Genomic DNA, 14,082 nt, shown 5'->3' with positions numbered 1-14,082 from the left:
TATATTAGTAATAGATATTTTGTATGCTACAAAATAAACCCGTGGCCTAAAAATCGTGTATTTGGGACGCGCAGGAACATGTAAGTGAATTTGAAATAGCCTAATATCCTGTGCGGTGATACCTTCATTTACTCCAAACCGAATCATATTAAACCTACCTAATGTTAGTGTATACGTGAATTCTAATGACATAAATTTACATAACGATATCATTCTCAACCATCCACGCCACATTATATAACTGCCGCTGAAATTTCAGCCTGAAATACTGAAAATTGTTTTTCAAAATTACTATGGTCTACGTGAAATTCAACCCTTTCCTCAAAAATATATCCTATTGTATGCAATATTTATTTTTCCTCTCGATCGTTCCAAATACCTGTTAACGAATTTGTAAATTTTCCACTAAGGAGTTTTTTTTTACATCTTAACATAGACGAAAAACTATTTGGTAGTCTGGGCATTTACAGAGCTTACGACCTGTCATAGGCTTGGTTTACGTGATCACTCAATACACGTGAAACATTCACCAATTCTCCCAATAATTGACAATCATTCTATTCATTTTTTGGAGCTCCTATAAACAAATTGATCTAGGAGTTACAAAAATAAAAAAATAGTATCTTCTTAGTAAAAAGCTTTCCTCAATCCAATACAGATGGCTGTTGTGAACTCACAAGTTCTGTGTCACGAGATTGATCAATATATTTGGGAGTTCCAAAAAAATGAGTAGTGTGGTTGTCAATCATGGATAGAATGGTGAATGTTACACTTGTGTAAAGTGATCACTTAACCAAGCATATGACAGCCCCATAAATGTACAGATTTCTATATTCTTCTTCATCCACGTTGAGATGTTAAAAATAATGTAAAAAAAATTAAAATGTATTATTAATCAATCACTTAAACTAGACAATGGCTCTCCTTATTGAAGATAATCCAGATTTGTGAACAAGTATTTGGACACACTCAAAATGCTGTAATTTCATTCTTATTCTTCTTTATTCTATTTGTTTCGTCTAATGGTACTGGAACACTTGTGATGAGGAAAATTCAATTATTTATTTATAAAAATTATAAAGTTGTAAGGGCGAAACGATCAAAGCGACTATATATATGTATTGGTATATGGAAAATTATAAAACACTTATTAGAGCGAGAAGAACAAAGAGACACCAATAGAAAAAGAGCGAGCGCGATGTATACACGTTTGAATATTAATCTAATCTGAGCACACCAATATTGGTCTTCCACCCCTTTTATACGATTTTAAAGAAGTTGCATGTAGTGGGGACAATATTGTAAACATTTAAAACTTAATGAACTGCGTCTCTTTGTTCTTCTCGAATACATTAATGCCTTACATCAAAAAATATATATATTATCAAAAAATATCCTCAAAAAATACACATTTTTTTATCGCACATGCAAAATTACATAATGTTTTCAATATTTTTAAAGATAAGATAATGTCTATTCGTTGCCTAGGCCAAGTTGTGTTATCAATGTATTAAAATTGAGTGGAATATAAAATAAACCTTTGAATAAACCCATTTGAAAGAAACACTATTTTTATTACAATGTTTCCGATCGAGAGCTTTATGTCTTTACGCATATCGAACTTTGGATTGAATTACACAATGTTGAACCTACTTAATACTCTAATAATCTAAATACATAGATCTCAGTTCGTGCAGGATTAAGCAGGATCCAGCTCTCCATGTCGCGTGACTTAGTCTTTTGTTAACTATTTTAATTAAAACTTTAATTGGTAGAATCTAAGTCAACATTTGAAGGATTCACTTCACGATTTTACTTCCTACATTGTTAGTATTCGATTTCGAATTTCAAGAAGGCTTCTACGCTCTTCAAGGGTGATACAAAAAACATTATGAAGAAGTTCTTTGAATCATTAGTACGGTAATAAGTTGAATCAAGTTTTTATAACATTAAATGATCGAGTTGATTTAAAAAAAATTGAAGTTTAAAATAATATTTTAAAAAAAACATACTAATTAAAAGGGTTGCTGCTTATTAAAAGCTTTCTCGATTCTAGATAGGTGGCTGTTGTGAATTCATATATATTGCGTCATGATATTGATCATTTATCTAGGAGAATGATTTGTGTGGTCGTCAATCATGGGTAGATCATGGGTGAATATTTCACCTGTGTAAAGTGATCAATCAACCAGCCTTCGATAGGTAAAAAGCCCTGAAAAAAAATACCTAGTCTTCCGTATTCTCTTTTGTCTATGTTGAGATGTCAAAAAAACTAAAAATAACTCATATGTAGAAAAAACCCAGGTGAGTGAACAAGTATTTAGACACACTTAAAATGTTGTGTATAATATGGAATTCAGGTTATTTAAAGAGCCGGATTCAAATTCATAATTAATACTGAAATAAAAGTAGTGAAAAACATCCTTTAATATATAACTAAATAACCAAGTTTAAATTTAAACATCTTTAAAACATGAAGGATGGATAAAGAAGGATGAGAGTAGACTGAATGCAGTCGAAATGCGATCTCTCAGAAGAATGTGCGACAAAACGATGTATGATAGATGTGCGAATAGTGAAATAAGGAAGGAATGCAAAGCTGAGATAAGCATAGCGATAAAATTAAGAAAGGTGTGTTGAGATGGTTTGGACATGTGGAACGAATGAGTGACGAAAGAACGGTAAAACAAATTTACGAGGCGAATGTTAGCGGGAAAAGAAGCAGAGGAAGACCGAGAAAAACGTGGCACGATCAGGTATGTCAAATACTTGAAAGTGGTCAGGTTAGGAGTCGTAACAATCGACGGGTATGTATGAGGAGATGCATGAACGTGGAAGAGGCGAAGAATGTTTGCAAGGACAGAGTGGTGTGGCGCTCTATTCTCTCTGCCTACCCCTGTGGGGAAGCGGCGTGATGGTTGGTTAGTTAGTTAGTTAGTTTAAAACATTATATTTCGACTATTTTTATAAAATTGTTGACAGATTTTCGTGAAGATTTATAATAATAATTTTTGTTAAAGGTATTTTTTTATTATTTTAAATGAAAAAAAATTGTTTTTATTTTACCACTTCAGTTTATTTTATTATACAAACTAGTTTCGGAATCTTTGCTTCCATCTTCAGGCCTTAATATAAACTAGAGCATAATAAATAATTATCTTTTCTACAATTAAGTAGAGGGGTAAGATAGGGGGAGAGGGGGAGAGGGGGTTAATCAAAGTGGTGGGTTTGAAAATAAAGAAAAAATGGAAAGTAAAGGTGAAAATTTTTGAAACCGTAGATTATTTTTAAAATTATTATTAGAATTAAAGTTTTATTGGATTTCTAAATTTTCTAAGCAATTCATAATTTGCCTTTGTGTGGTACTGGGTTTAATTAATATAGTTTATGAGAATGAAATGAGTGATTTGTATCTATTATGTGATTTGAAAATTCCCAAAAATAATAACATCCTGTACAGAAGGAACGGAGAGTTGAAAAAATGTGGTTTTTCAGTTTCGTAGTACCTCAAAATTAGCATTCAAAGTGCAAACAATAGGCTGAAAATATTTTGTTTTTTGTTCCCAAACATTTACGACAATGTTTACCTTTCAGAATTACTTAATAATGGAAAAGCTTAATTAAAGTTATAAAAAAGAACATCGCTTGAAACCTCAAAAGATAAAATAAAAGCTAAGGGCAAAAGCTTCAATGGAAAGCTATTTGGTTAGCTTTGTACAATAACGGAACAATAACGTTTTTCGTATTCGTTCATTTTTTGTTTGCTAATGAATAAAACAATCTTTGGCATATAAAATAGAATGAGCGATTCTTGAGAACATTTTTAATGGAAATTTAACTAATACATTTTTTTTTTATCATCACATTACGGCCATGATTGGATGGAATATACATTCTCTAAAACCATAAATTGTGCTTACTGTTTGTAAACTTCTTCTTCTTCTTTAACCCTCTTTTCTCCACTCTTTCCATTATCGGTTGGTTGTTGCTTGCAGCTAGTTTTTACCCTTTCACAGCGGCTATGTCGTCGGACCATCTTTTTTGAGGTCTTACAACGCCTCTTTCATTCTCCAAGTACTCTATGTCAACAATTTTGCGGTCCATCTTGTGGGGTCTTGTCTTGCAACATGTGCATTATTTCTTTTAAATTGTGCATTATTTTTATTGTTACAGTCTGTCGTACCATTTCAATTTATCGAAAATCAAAACTGCTCTCATACAGATGTGATGTGAATAAAAAACGATATTTCTTTAATGTTTTTCGCAGATACTTTGGCACATTTTATAAACTTTATAAAATTAAACAACTTTATTTTAACCACTTTTTTATTATAAGTCCACGTTTTGACTTACCGGTTTCGACAAAAACCTTGTCATCATCAGGGTTTAAATTTTCAAACATTAAAAACATAAAAAAGTTAATGTACCTGATAATGACAAGGTTCTTGTCGAAACCGGTAGGTTAAAAAAGTGTCCTTATAATTTAAAAAAAAGTGGTTAAAACAATGTTGTTTAATTTTATAAAGTTTAAAAAAGGATATATTTAAGGTCATTATTTATGCGAATTTTTTATTTCATATAATTTTTAATCATAAACATACCACGCACTTCATAAGTATAACATCGATACGATGCAGTCTCCTATGCGTTTTTGGGTGTGGATAAGTTTCAAATAAACCGTTTTGTTTCTTTTTTTAATATTTTTATGAAAATTCGTGGCCAAAAATGTGAAAATGTGATGAAAAAATGGAAGAATTGTTCACACATAAGTTTCGTAAAAAATACGAAGGGTTTTGTTACTTTGAAACCCCCTGTTTTTCCACCCCACCTGTCCCGACGCGTTTTCCACACACTTCCTTGAATTATTTCGAGCGAATCAGCAGTCCGTAAATTCATGTAATATTGTTTTTCATCTTCGTGCGGCTGCTTTAGTGTTACCAGAAAGGACAATAAAAACAAACGGGTAATATTACCTCCGGCGATATTCCCTCGAAGCCGCTCCAAATGTCCCCATATACAACATTTTCCACTCGTTACATTTCGCAACATGTGAACGTGTGAGGTTGTTACACCATTAAGCTAAGTTTTCGGTCGTAAAATGCTACAACTTTACACAATTGTTTCATTTAAAAAGGGACTTTTAATATCTGTAATATGCAATAAATACGTCACGTTTTAATCTTCTTCTTCTTCTGCTTGTTGCTATGGTTAAAAAATTCCTAATTGTTGATTTATTGAGTAAAAAAATAAGTAGTCAATAAAAGCAACATTTAGGTTAAAGTGGTTAAAACAAAGTTGTTTTATTTAATACAATTTTTATAACTGTTAATGTGTAGATAATACTCGTATAATACAATGAACCCTATGATATGAAGCTTATTTAATTTATTTAATACCATAAAATAAGTGGTAAGACCAAAAAGATAGTAAAACATTTTAAAATATTAGGAAAAATAATTTATATTTTGAATAAAATAAGAATTTATTTTAAAAAATCATTAGTTTATATGAATTGTAATTCAAATGAAGCAAATATCATACTCGTGAGTACATTTCCTATTTTGCGTGCGAATGCTTTTATTTAATTTTTTATTTTTCTCTTATTTATGAACGACTATGTTTTCTTTCAAAGGCCATTCACAAAATCGAGTTGTTTACTTTTTGACGAACAGAAAAAATATATTTTCGGTCAACCATTTATGACAGTTCCAACCATAATTCCCATACAATTATTGCAGTCGTAAAAAAAGAAATTTCCGCTAACTCGACTGTTATTGTAATTGTTTGAATTATTTCAGGAAATCGTATTTAGTTATTTTTAGATTTTCGGGGTTCAATTTTTGCTTTTATTCGACTTTCTGAATTAGTACGGTCATAAAAGTAAAAAATGTAAAAAATAAAAGAACTCTTTTGTTACCACCATCAAATAAATCTATTGTACCTAAATTTTTTACTTTTTTAGGTTTCTTTCTTTTTACATTCATATAATATCAAAGTTCTATCGATATTGCTATTTTTCATTGTTAGTACCTTGCTTTTATTTGTGTATTAATGTAAAGATATCGTAGTACGTTATTTTGACGGATACATCTTTACATATGAACCATTTTTTATTTTCTATTTTTATATTAAATATTTTATTTCAATATTATATTCCATACACTTTATTCTTTGCCTTGTTTATTCATATTATTTCTTAAGAAAAATCTTAAGATTCATATTATTTCAAAAGATCAATGAAAATTTAAACAATAGGTCTGTAAAAAAAAATTACTTGATTTTCACTCACGATAAACATGAAATTATAATAAATTAATTTTATTATAAAATAACAACTTGCCAATATATTTTCCACCAAATACAGTTTAACCGGGTTCCATAATTGTCATAAAATGTTGTGACAACATGAATTAAAATTTTGTGAATTTAAGTATTCAGTAAACAATTTAAATGACGTAGGTACATAAAAAGAATTGTCAACCAACGGTTCCAGACTCACCTAAATACTCATATTATTCAGATTCACACACAAAAATCTATTTCTATAGTAAAATTATTTCAAATCATACTTTCAACCCTCACGATAACTAATATGTAGTTATTATTATATTGCTCTACTCAAATACCCTCAATTCAAATTATTGTTTTTTTAAACCCTTATCCGCACCCAATGGTACATAGGGCACTGCATCATACAAACGCAGTGTTATTTTGATCGTTAACACATGAAGGAAAAGTGATCAGCCCTCCGCTTCAGGTACCAGTCCAGGGTGATATTGAATAAATATTAGAGTGAGAAAATCAATTTTATTTATTTGATGCCCCCCCTGGGAATCAAACAAGGGACCTTCAGAACGGAAACCGAGCGTGCTGATGATTACACTATGGAGGCGGACAAAGAATATAAATAAATAATATATATTAAACTATAGTTTTCAACCCAATATTTTTCATTTGTCTGTAATTTCATTATAGGAATGGATTTTTGTAAAATAAAAATATGGTACGGTTCTAAAATAATCGATGTTCTTACAATTGAGATGTTGCTTGTAGTGGGTAATTAATAATTGTAATATACAGGGTGGTTCAAGAACATTTGGTCTCACAGGAAATTAATGCATCACTCGGTGAACAGTTTGTATACAATACGTATAACTAACCTCCACTTACATTTATTTGTAGAATTGAGGATTTCGATTTTCAAATGCATCAACATCAAATATTGTTTTCATATTTTTGCTTTATTTGGTAGTCTGGTTATTAACAGGCCAGGATGAAATTCATTATCAATGCAGAAATAAAAGTAATGAAAACCTTTCCTATGCACCATTGGGATGCGGATAAGGGTTTTTTTATTTTTTTTATTTAAAAGGCTGTGTTTTCATTACCTTGGACATATAGCAAAGTGAAGTTGTATTTTTTTTATTACGTTTGGAGTTTGCTGCTCTTAATTCTGTGCACCTTAGCTAATCTATTTATCTTCATTAGAGAATCTTCTACTAAAGGAGATGTATAATTGGATTCTGCATCTGTGCAGATGAACATTCTACTGCGCTTGCTCTGGGAAATTCGTTATTTTATGCAAATATTGGGCCAGACATAACATTATTTCGCTTCAAGTGGAATTTAAAACTCATATTTACCTTAGAGATCTATTTGATATATAAATCTACTAGTTCAGGGGAGATTTATTTCGTGTTTTATTATATGGCAACACACTGTTTAGTTCTTCATAGTTATTCACATTTCTATGTCCAAATTATACAAGTAAAGGTATGTAACCTCGAGCGCCTCATCTTTTGGTACTATTACTATTTCTTCTTTCTGTACCATACCTACCTTTTGCTATTTTTCCATTTCCTTTTAACAGAATATTAATAATACTTAATCCTAGATATTTAATTTTTGGAACTTTTTAAAACCGGTTTCAACATAAATTTTGTCATCTTCGGTCAGCACGCTCGGCTACCATTCTGGAGGTCCCGGGTTCGATTCCCAGGGGGGTTCAAATAAATACTTGTGATTTTTTCACTGTAATATTTATTCAATATTACCCTGGACTGGTTCCTAAAGCGGAGGGCTAATCACCTTTCCTTCATGTATAAACGATCAAGATAACACTGCGTTATATGACGCAGTGCCCTATGCACCATTGGGGTGCAGATAAGGGTTTTATGATTATTATTATTCAGGGATGGATATGTACTAAACTTAAAACTGTGAAATATTCACAGGTAAATATAAACTCTCGTTTATATTTTGACCTGAAGATGGAAGCATAGCTTCTGAAACTAGTCGTCTTAATAAAATAAACTCAAGTGGTAAAAAACAAGTGTTTTTCTTTTACAATTTCATCATGTCTTACCACAAAGTGAATGCCGAAATAATTAATAAAAAAGTATTGATTTTTTTTTCTTTTTTTTCAGGAAAAGGCGTTGGAAATCGATTTGACGATAACCGCCTAACCCTTCGGATACACAGGGGTCGCGGTACAGCCGGCGGGGGTCGCAGAGTGCCCCAGGGCTCACCGCTCAGCACGGGCTCAGCTCATAGCACCACCACATCCCTAGGCAGCGCCTCCCCAGAAAGACTACACAGGTAAATATTTATTTATTGCTAATAGAAACAGAAGAAGACCGAATAAAACTTGGCATTTTTTGTAGCTCCCGATACTAGTCGTAATAAAATATAAAATTCAAGTGGTATAAAATGACTGTTTTACTTGAATGTTAAATTTAAATTTTAAAGAAAACACTTGTTTTTTAACATTTGAGTTACATTTATTTTATTCAAACATAATTTTTTATTTTAAGTCTCATCAAAGATGAAGAAGAATATAAAAGTCTGGGTATTTAGGGGGCTGACGACCGTCATAGGATGGTTTAAGTGATCAATTTACACGCGTGTAACTTTCACCAATTCTACCCATTATTGACAACAACATTACTCAAATTCTTGGAAGTTCTATATATATGAACCAATTTTGAAACGTTGTTCTTGAATCATCAGAACTTTACAAGAGACATCTATTGATGAGATGAAACGAAACTTTTTTACTGCGCAGAAACTAATCTTTTATTAGTTTGTGAGATCCGAATCCTGGATCACATACAATCACATACATGAGAAACGTCAGAAAATATCATATTCATTTTTATTATTTTAGCTTATAATTTGAACAATTAATTTATTTACAACATTTTGAGTGTGTCCATATACTTGTTCACAAAATCTGTCTAATCTCCAATTAATGAAGTTATTTTAAATTATTTTTTTTTGAAATCTCATCAAAGATGAAGAAGAAACAAAAAAAATAAGAAAATAACTCCTTTAATTGGAGATAATCTAGATTTTGCTAACAAGTATTTGGACACACTCAAAAAGTTCTAAATAAAATTTTATTGTAAAAATAAAATTAATATAACTCAAGTGGTAGAAAATAATTGTTTTCTTTTAAATTTCAATATATCTTACCACAAAGTGAATGCCGAAATAAAAAATTAAATACTTAGAGTATTGTATACATCGCTGAATAAAATACATTTTACGTTGGCATTCCACCGATGCAACAGTTAGATAATCATTTTCATACCTCGCCCAAATTCAAATTGGGGAAAAGCTATGAAATTTGCAGCCTGACTAAATCCGGCAGAATCTCTCGTCTATTCAGCTGAAAGCTCCAACAATTCGGAGAGCGCTTTACGCCCTTCTGTAAGTCTGTAATAACAGTAGGGGAAACAGAACAATAATGAAAATGCTAATGCCTACAACGTCAGGCCCATACTCCCCGGATCCTCGGAACACTCGAATCAACCCTTCAGTGACGGTGAATTTCAACCTGCTTGAGCTTGAGAAAGAGCAGAAACACTTTTTTTTAGTATTATATGTGAGGTCCAAATCCTGTTGCAATTGATTATTTAAGTTTATAATTTGACCAGATAATTTAAATACAACATTTTGAGTTTGTCCAAATACTTGTTCACAAAATTTGGATTATCTCCAATTACAGGAGTTATTTTAAAAATAACTTTTAATTTTCAAAATAATATGTATTCACTTTTGTAACGTTTACCATTCTGCTTATTGTTGACCATTCAAATTGCATTATTTTTTTGAGATAGTGCATTGTTATTAATAAGATATATAAGTGCAAAATTTTAAATATTTTTTTTTAGATTCTATTACTTATTACAACTTTTAGGTTTTAAATGCATAAAATTTCAAATAGTCATAAGGACTAAGCATAACTTTCTTAATATTAGCGATGGGGATTATTTGTACCCCTTTAGACCAAGAGCAGGTTGCTGTAGAATGTATGCAAATATGATGGTAATTCCTAGATGGACTTACTGCATGCTACACATAGCCTGTTTTGTGTTCCTATACCTTCGGGCGTGTCTAAGTGGAATCAGACACAATGTGAGCGTTCTATACATTACACAATAAATCTCTGACATAGGTAGTCTTGTTAGCTGAAATATTACAATAACGTGTGCATCGATGTATGTTTGTATAGCGTTCTAAATCATTTTACACATTTTAGAAGGATCAAAATTTTGTAACTTTTCTTTTAACCATTAATGTTGCAATCCCAAATATGGATAAAATATAACATATGTTTAGTTTTTATTTTAATTTTTTTTACGACCAGTGACCGGGTTTTGTCATTGTATACCAGATGTGTAACCATGTTTAAAGACAAGATTTACAAAACTTATGTAATTATGTTTTTAAAAAATTAAACAAAAAACAATGTAACGTCCAATTCCTACGAAAAAAAACCTGTTTAAATATGTGCATATAAATACATTTATACACATATTTAAAAATGAAGATATAAGAAAGGAATGTAAGGCTGAAGAAGGAATAATTGAAAAGATTAGGAAGAGTTCTTTGCGGTGGTATGGACATGTGAAGCGAATGGATAACGAGAGGAAATATATGTGGCGATTGTGAGAGGGAAAATAGAACGGGGACGACCGAAAAAGGCTTGGCACGATCAGATCAATCAGAACCTAAAATCTGGCGGCATGACTAGATGTCCAATCATGTATGACTAGATGATTGGATGTGAAGGAGGCGATGACTGTATGTCAGGACAGAAGAGTGTGGCGTTCCATCCTTTCTGCCTACCCCTGCGGGGAAACGGTAGTAGTAGTAGTATTTATGTATACATAAATAAACGTGTGTGGATAAATGAATTAAATGTATATAATAATTCAATTATTTGTTCCCAATTATATCTTTTTGAACGACCCAAGAAATGTTCTGGAATCACAATTTTTCGGTACCAAATTCAATGATCACCAACAAAAATAATTGCCGCTTCTTCGAGTGAATGTTTTACAATATTCGTGTTTTATTATTATCTCAATGACCCTTGAAATATACCGAATCAAGTGCCTTCATTATGGCTGATTTTTTTCTTAATTAAAAGTGATTTATCAATTCTCGTATGGCTGAAAGGTCCAACAACTCAATTATTTGTGACCCAATTATACTCAGTATTTTTACCCTTCGTCCCTTAATAAATTCAATAGAGTTACATCACTAACATGACATATTCTGCATTAAAAGGGTCTATTTTAAAGGCTTAGTATTTTTATTACAAATTGAAAATTTATTGATTTCTCTTCACATATTAAAATGTCGTTTAAATAGGTATACGAAAATTTGAATTTTTAGAGTGATTGGCTGGTTTAATTGACCACTTCACTTACTTTTTTTGATATCTCAACATGAATGAAGATGACTTTAGACTGGGTATTACAGACAAAACAATCATGGGTTAACAGTGAATGTTACACATGTGTTAAGTGATCCCTTAACTAGCTTCTGACAGGTAGTAAGCCCTGTAAATACCTAGACTTCCATATTTTTCGTTATCTATGTTGAGACGTCAAAAAATATTTAATAAATGATTAATCAATTCAGCCAATGTATAATTAAAAAGTAAAATAAAATAAAAAAGTGGAAATACCAGAAATTTGCACAAATACTCGGACTCACATAAAATATTGTGTACATTATACACTGTACTTTTATATTTCCACTTTTGATAGAAACATATTTATTTTACATGTAATTTACAAAATAAACAACCAGTAGGTGTGCTTTTTCTTTGGAAATGAGCAGTACACAGAATAAAGTGTTTAAAAAGTGCAAATAAAATATGTGAAAATTTAAAAAAAATGTAATTAATGTTCTGTATAGCTTTGCAGCCCATTCATAAAACGTTGTTTTTTTTTCTTTTCAGAAACTCGAATCAGCGAAGGAGTCACGAGAAGATAAAGATATCCGTTTCGTATCCGTCCAACGAGCAGATATGTCCGGCCAGGAGTCCAGGAAGCCCTCCAGCTCTGTATGCTGTCCACTACTGCTCGCCGGGGGGTCAAGAGCTCACATCTTCGGCCCTCTACAGAGGCAGGGACAACCATCTCAGAGTCACGGGGCAGAGGATGTCTGGGTCCAGGAATTCCAGACGCTCTTCCAGTTGCGACTCTAGCTCCGTCACTCAAGAAAGAGAACTGAGCCCCTCCCCCTCATCAGCGCTCTTCGAAGATCCAAACAAACCAAAAACCCAAAGAAAAATGGGTAAAAGAAATATCAAAGCCCAAGTCAAGCGGTTCAGAATGGAAACCAAGGCAGCTAAAACGCTGGGTATTATTGTAGGAGGCTTCATCTGTTGCTGGTTGCCTTTCTTCACTATGTACGTTATAAGAGCTTTCTGCGAGGAGTGCATCCATCCCTTAGTATTTTCCATTCTTTTTTGGCTAGGCTATTGCAATTCCGCCATAAATCCCTTGATTTACGCCTTGTTTTCCAAAGATTTTAGGTTCGCGTTTAAGCGAATTATCTGCAGGTGTCTGTGTAATAGGCAAGCTTCGGGAGGCACTTCCAGAAGAGGATCGGATGGCTCGCAGATGAGAGCCTGTAGAAGTCCTAGTTATAATCCTCAGGCGCCGGGGAATTCCTTGGGAGAAGATTCAGATCCCGCGGTGGAAGGTTCAGACTCCAGGTGACGTACGGATCACGCGCATCTCTGTGACAAGTCCAACGGCCATGTGGCGAACGGCTCCTTCAAATGGAATGGCAAATCCAGAAGAGAGATTTCGGGACAATCGTTGAAAGACCAAAAGCATCAGTATAATCAAACAGTTCTGAAGTACTCGTGGAGTTCGAGGAACAATGACCATTACGAAGAATACAAGGGCAAAAGGGAACCGTTCATATTCTCTGAACAACTCCCATCTCCGACGGATGCGAAGCTGCAAAAAAAGATGCAGAATCTTCTGATGAAAGATGGCGCTTCATCTGCGATGCTGAAGATAGATGAGAAAACTGAACTTACTTCTTCGAGAAATAGTTTGGCTTCAAAAAAGGGCGATGACCCCAATTTAGATGATAAAGTCTCGTGTGTCGATAAGGGATCTATTGTGACCCAAAAAGTTTGCGGTCGTGAGAAAGATTGCAGTAGTTGCATTGAAATGAAACGGTTTGCAGTTTCTACAACTGCACAATATGTTTAAAACAATATTTGAAAGAAAAAAAAACAATAAACTTACTTGATGTTCGTACTTAAATGTCATATGAGTATAAAAATTGTTTTGAATATTGAAAGCATTAACTTTGTGGATCATATTAAAATATTATATTGAGAAATAAAAATGTGAGTGGATCAAAAAAAGAAGTAAATTTATTTATCAAAATAATAAAGTATTCATCCAAAGAATATGATATCAGTTTAAATACCGTTTCATATTTTGTTGTTTTTTAAACAATTTTTTTAAAAAAAATGTTCAATTATAATGAAACGGTATATGAAATAAACACTTTAATTTTACAACAATGTTTTATATTTTAAAATGTAAATATGTATGTTTATTTTCAGAACAGTTGATAAATGACATACTTCTTATGTTCAAATTATGAATTGTATGTTTCGATGTAATGTCTGTGTTATTAGCAAAATAAAATTTATAAACATAAATAAATAATCCCTTTGTTTGAAATAAATATAACTGATTGAATAAATTGATTATAACTGTCCATTACAGTACTGGACTTAAATTAAATTAAAAA

At 32.0% G+C, this 14,082-nt stretch overlaps 1 protein-coding gene across 1 annotated transcript in view; it reads left to right on the top strand.

The window, feature by feature from the left end:
- Positions 1 to 13,687, top strand: part of Oamb (Octopamine receptor in mushroom bodies) — a 98,547-nt gene extending 84,860 nt beyond the window's left edge. The window contains exons 4-5 of the mRNA XM_088267471.1: positions 8,427 to 8,598; positions 12,257 to 13,687. Of these exons, the coding sequence (XP_088123597.1) occupies positions 8,427 to 8,598; positions 12,257 to 13,022 (938 nt within the window). The 3' untranslated portion in view covers positions 13,023 to 13,687. The remainder of the gene's footprint in view (positions 1 to 8,426; positions 8,599 to 12,256) is intronic.
- Positions 13,688 to 14,082: the final 395 nt, after the last annotated feature.

Source organism: Brachycentrus maculatus, unplaced genomic scaffold (genome assembly GCF_059751285.1).
Source record: "Brachycentrus maculatus isolate JH-2025_06_01 unplaced genomic scaffold, ASM5975128v1 h1tg000297l, whole genome shotgun sequence".
Taxonomy (NCBI): Eukaryota; Metazoa; Arthropoda; class Insecta; order Trichoptera; family Brachycentridae; genus Brachycentrus; species Brachycentrus maculatus.
Note: the sequence above shows the minus strand (reverse complement) of the source record. Positions and strands in the feature narration are given on the sequence as shown.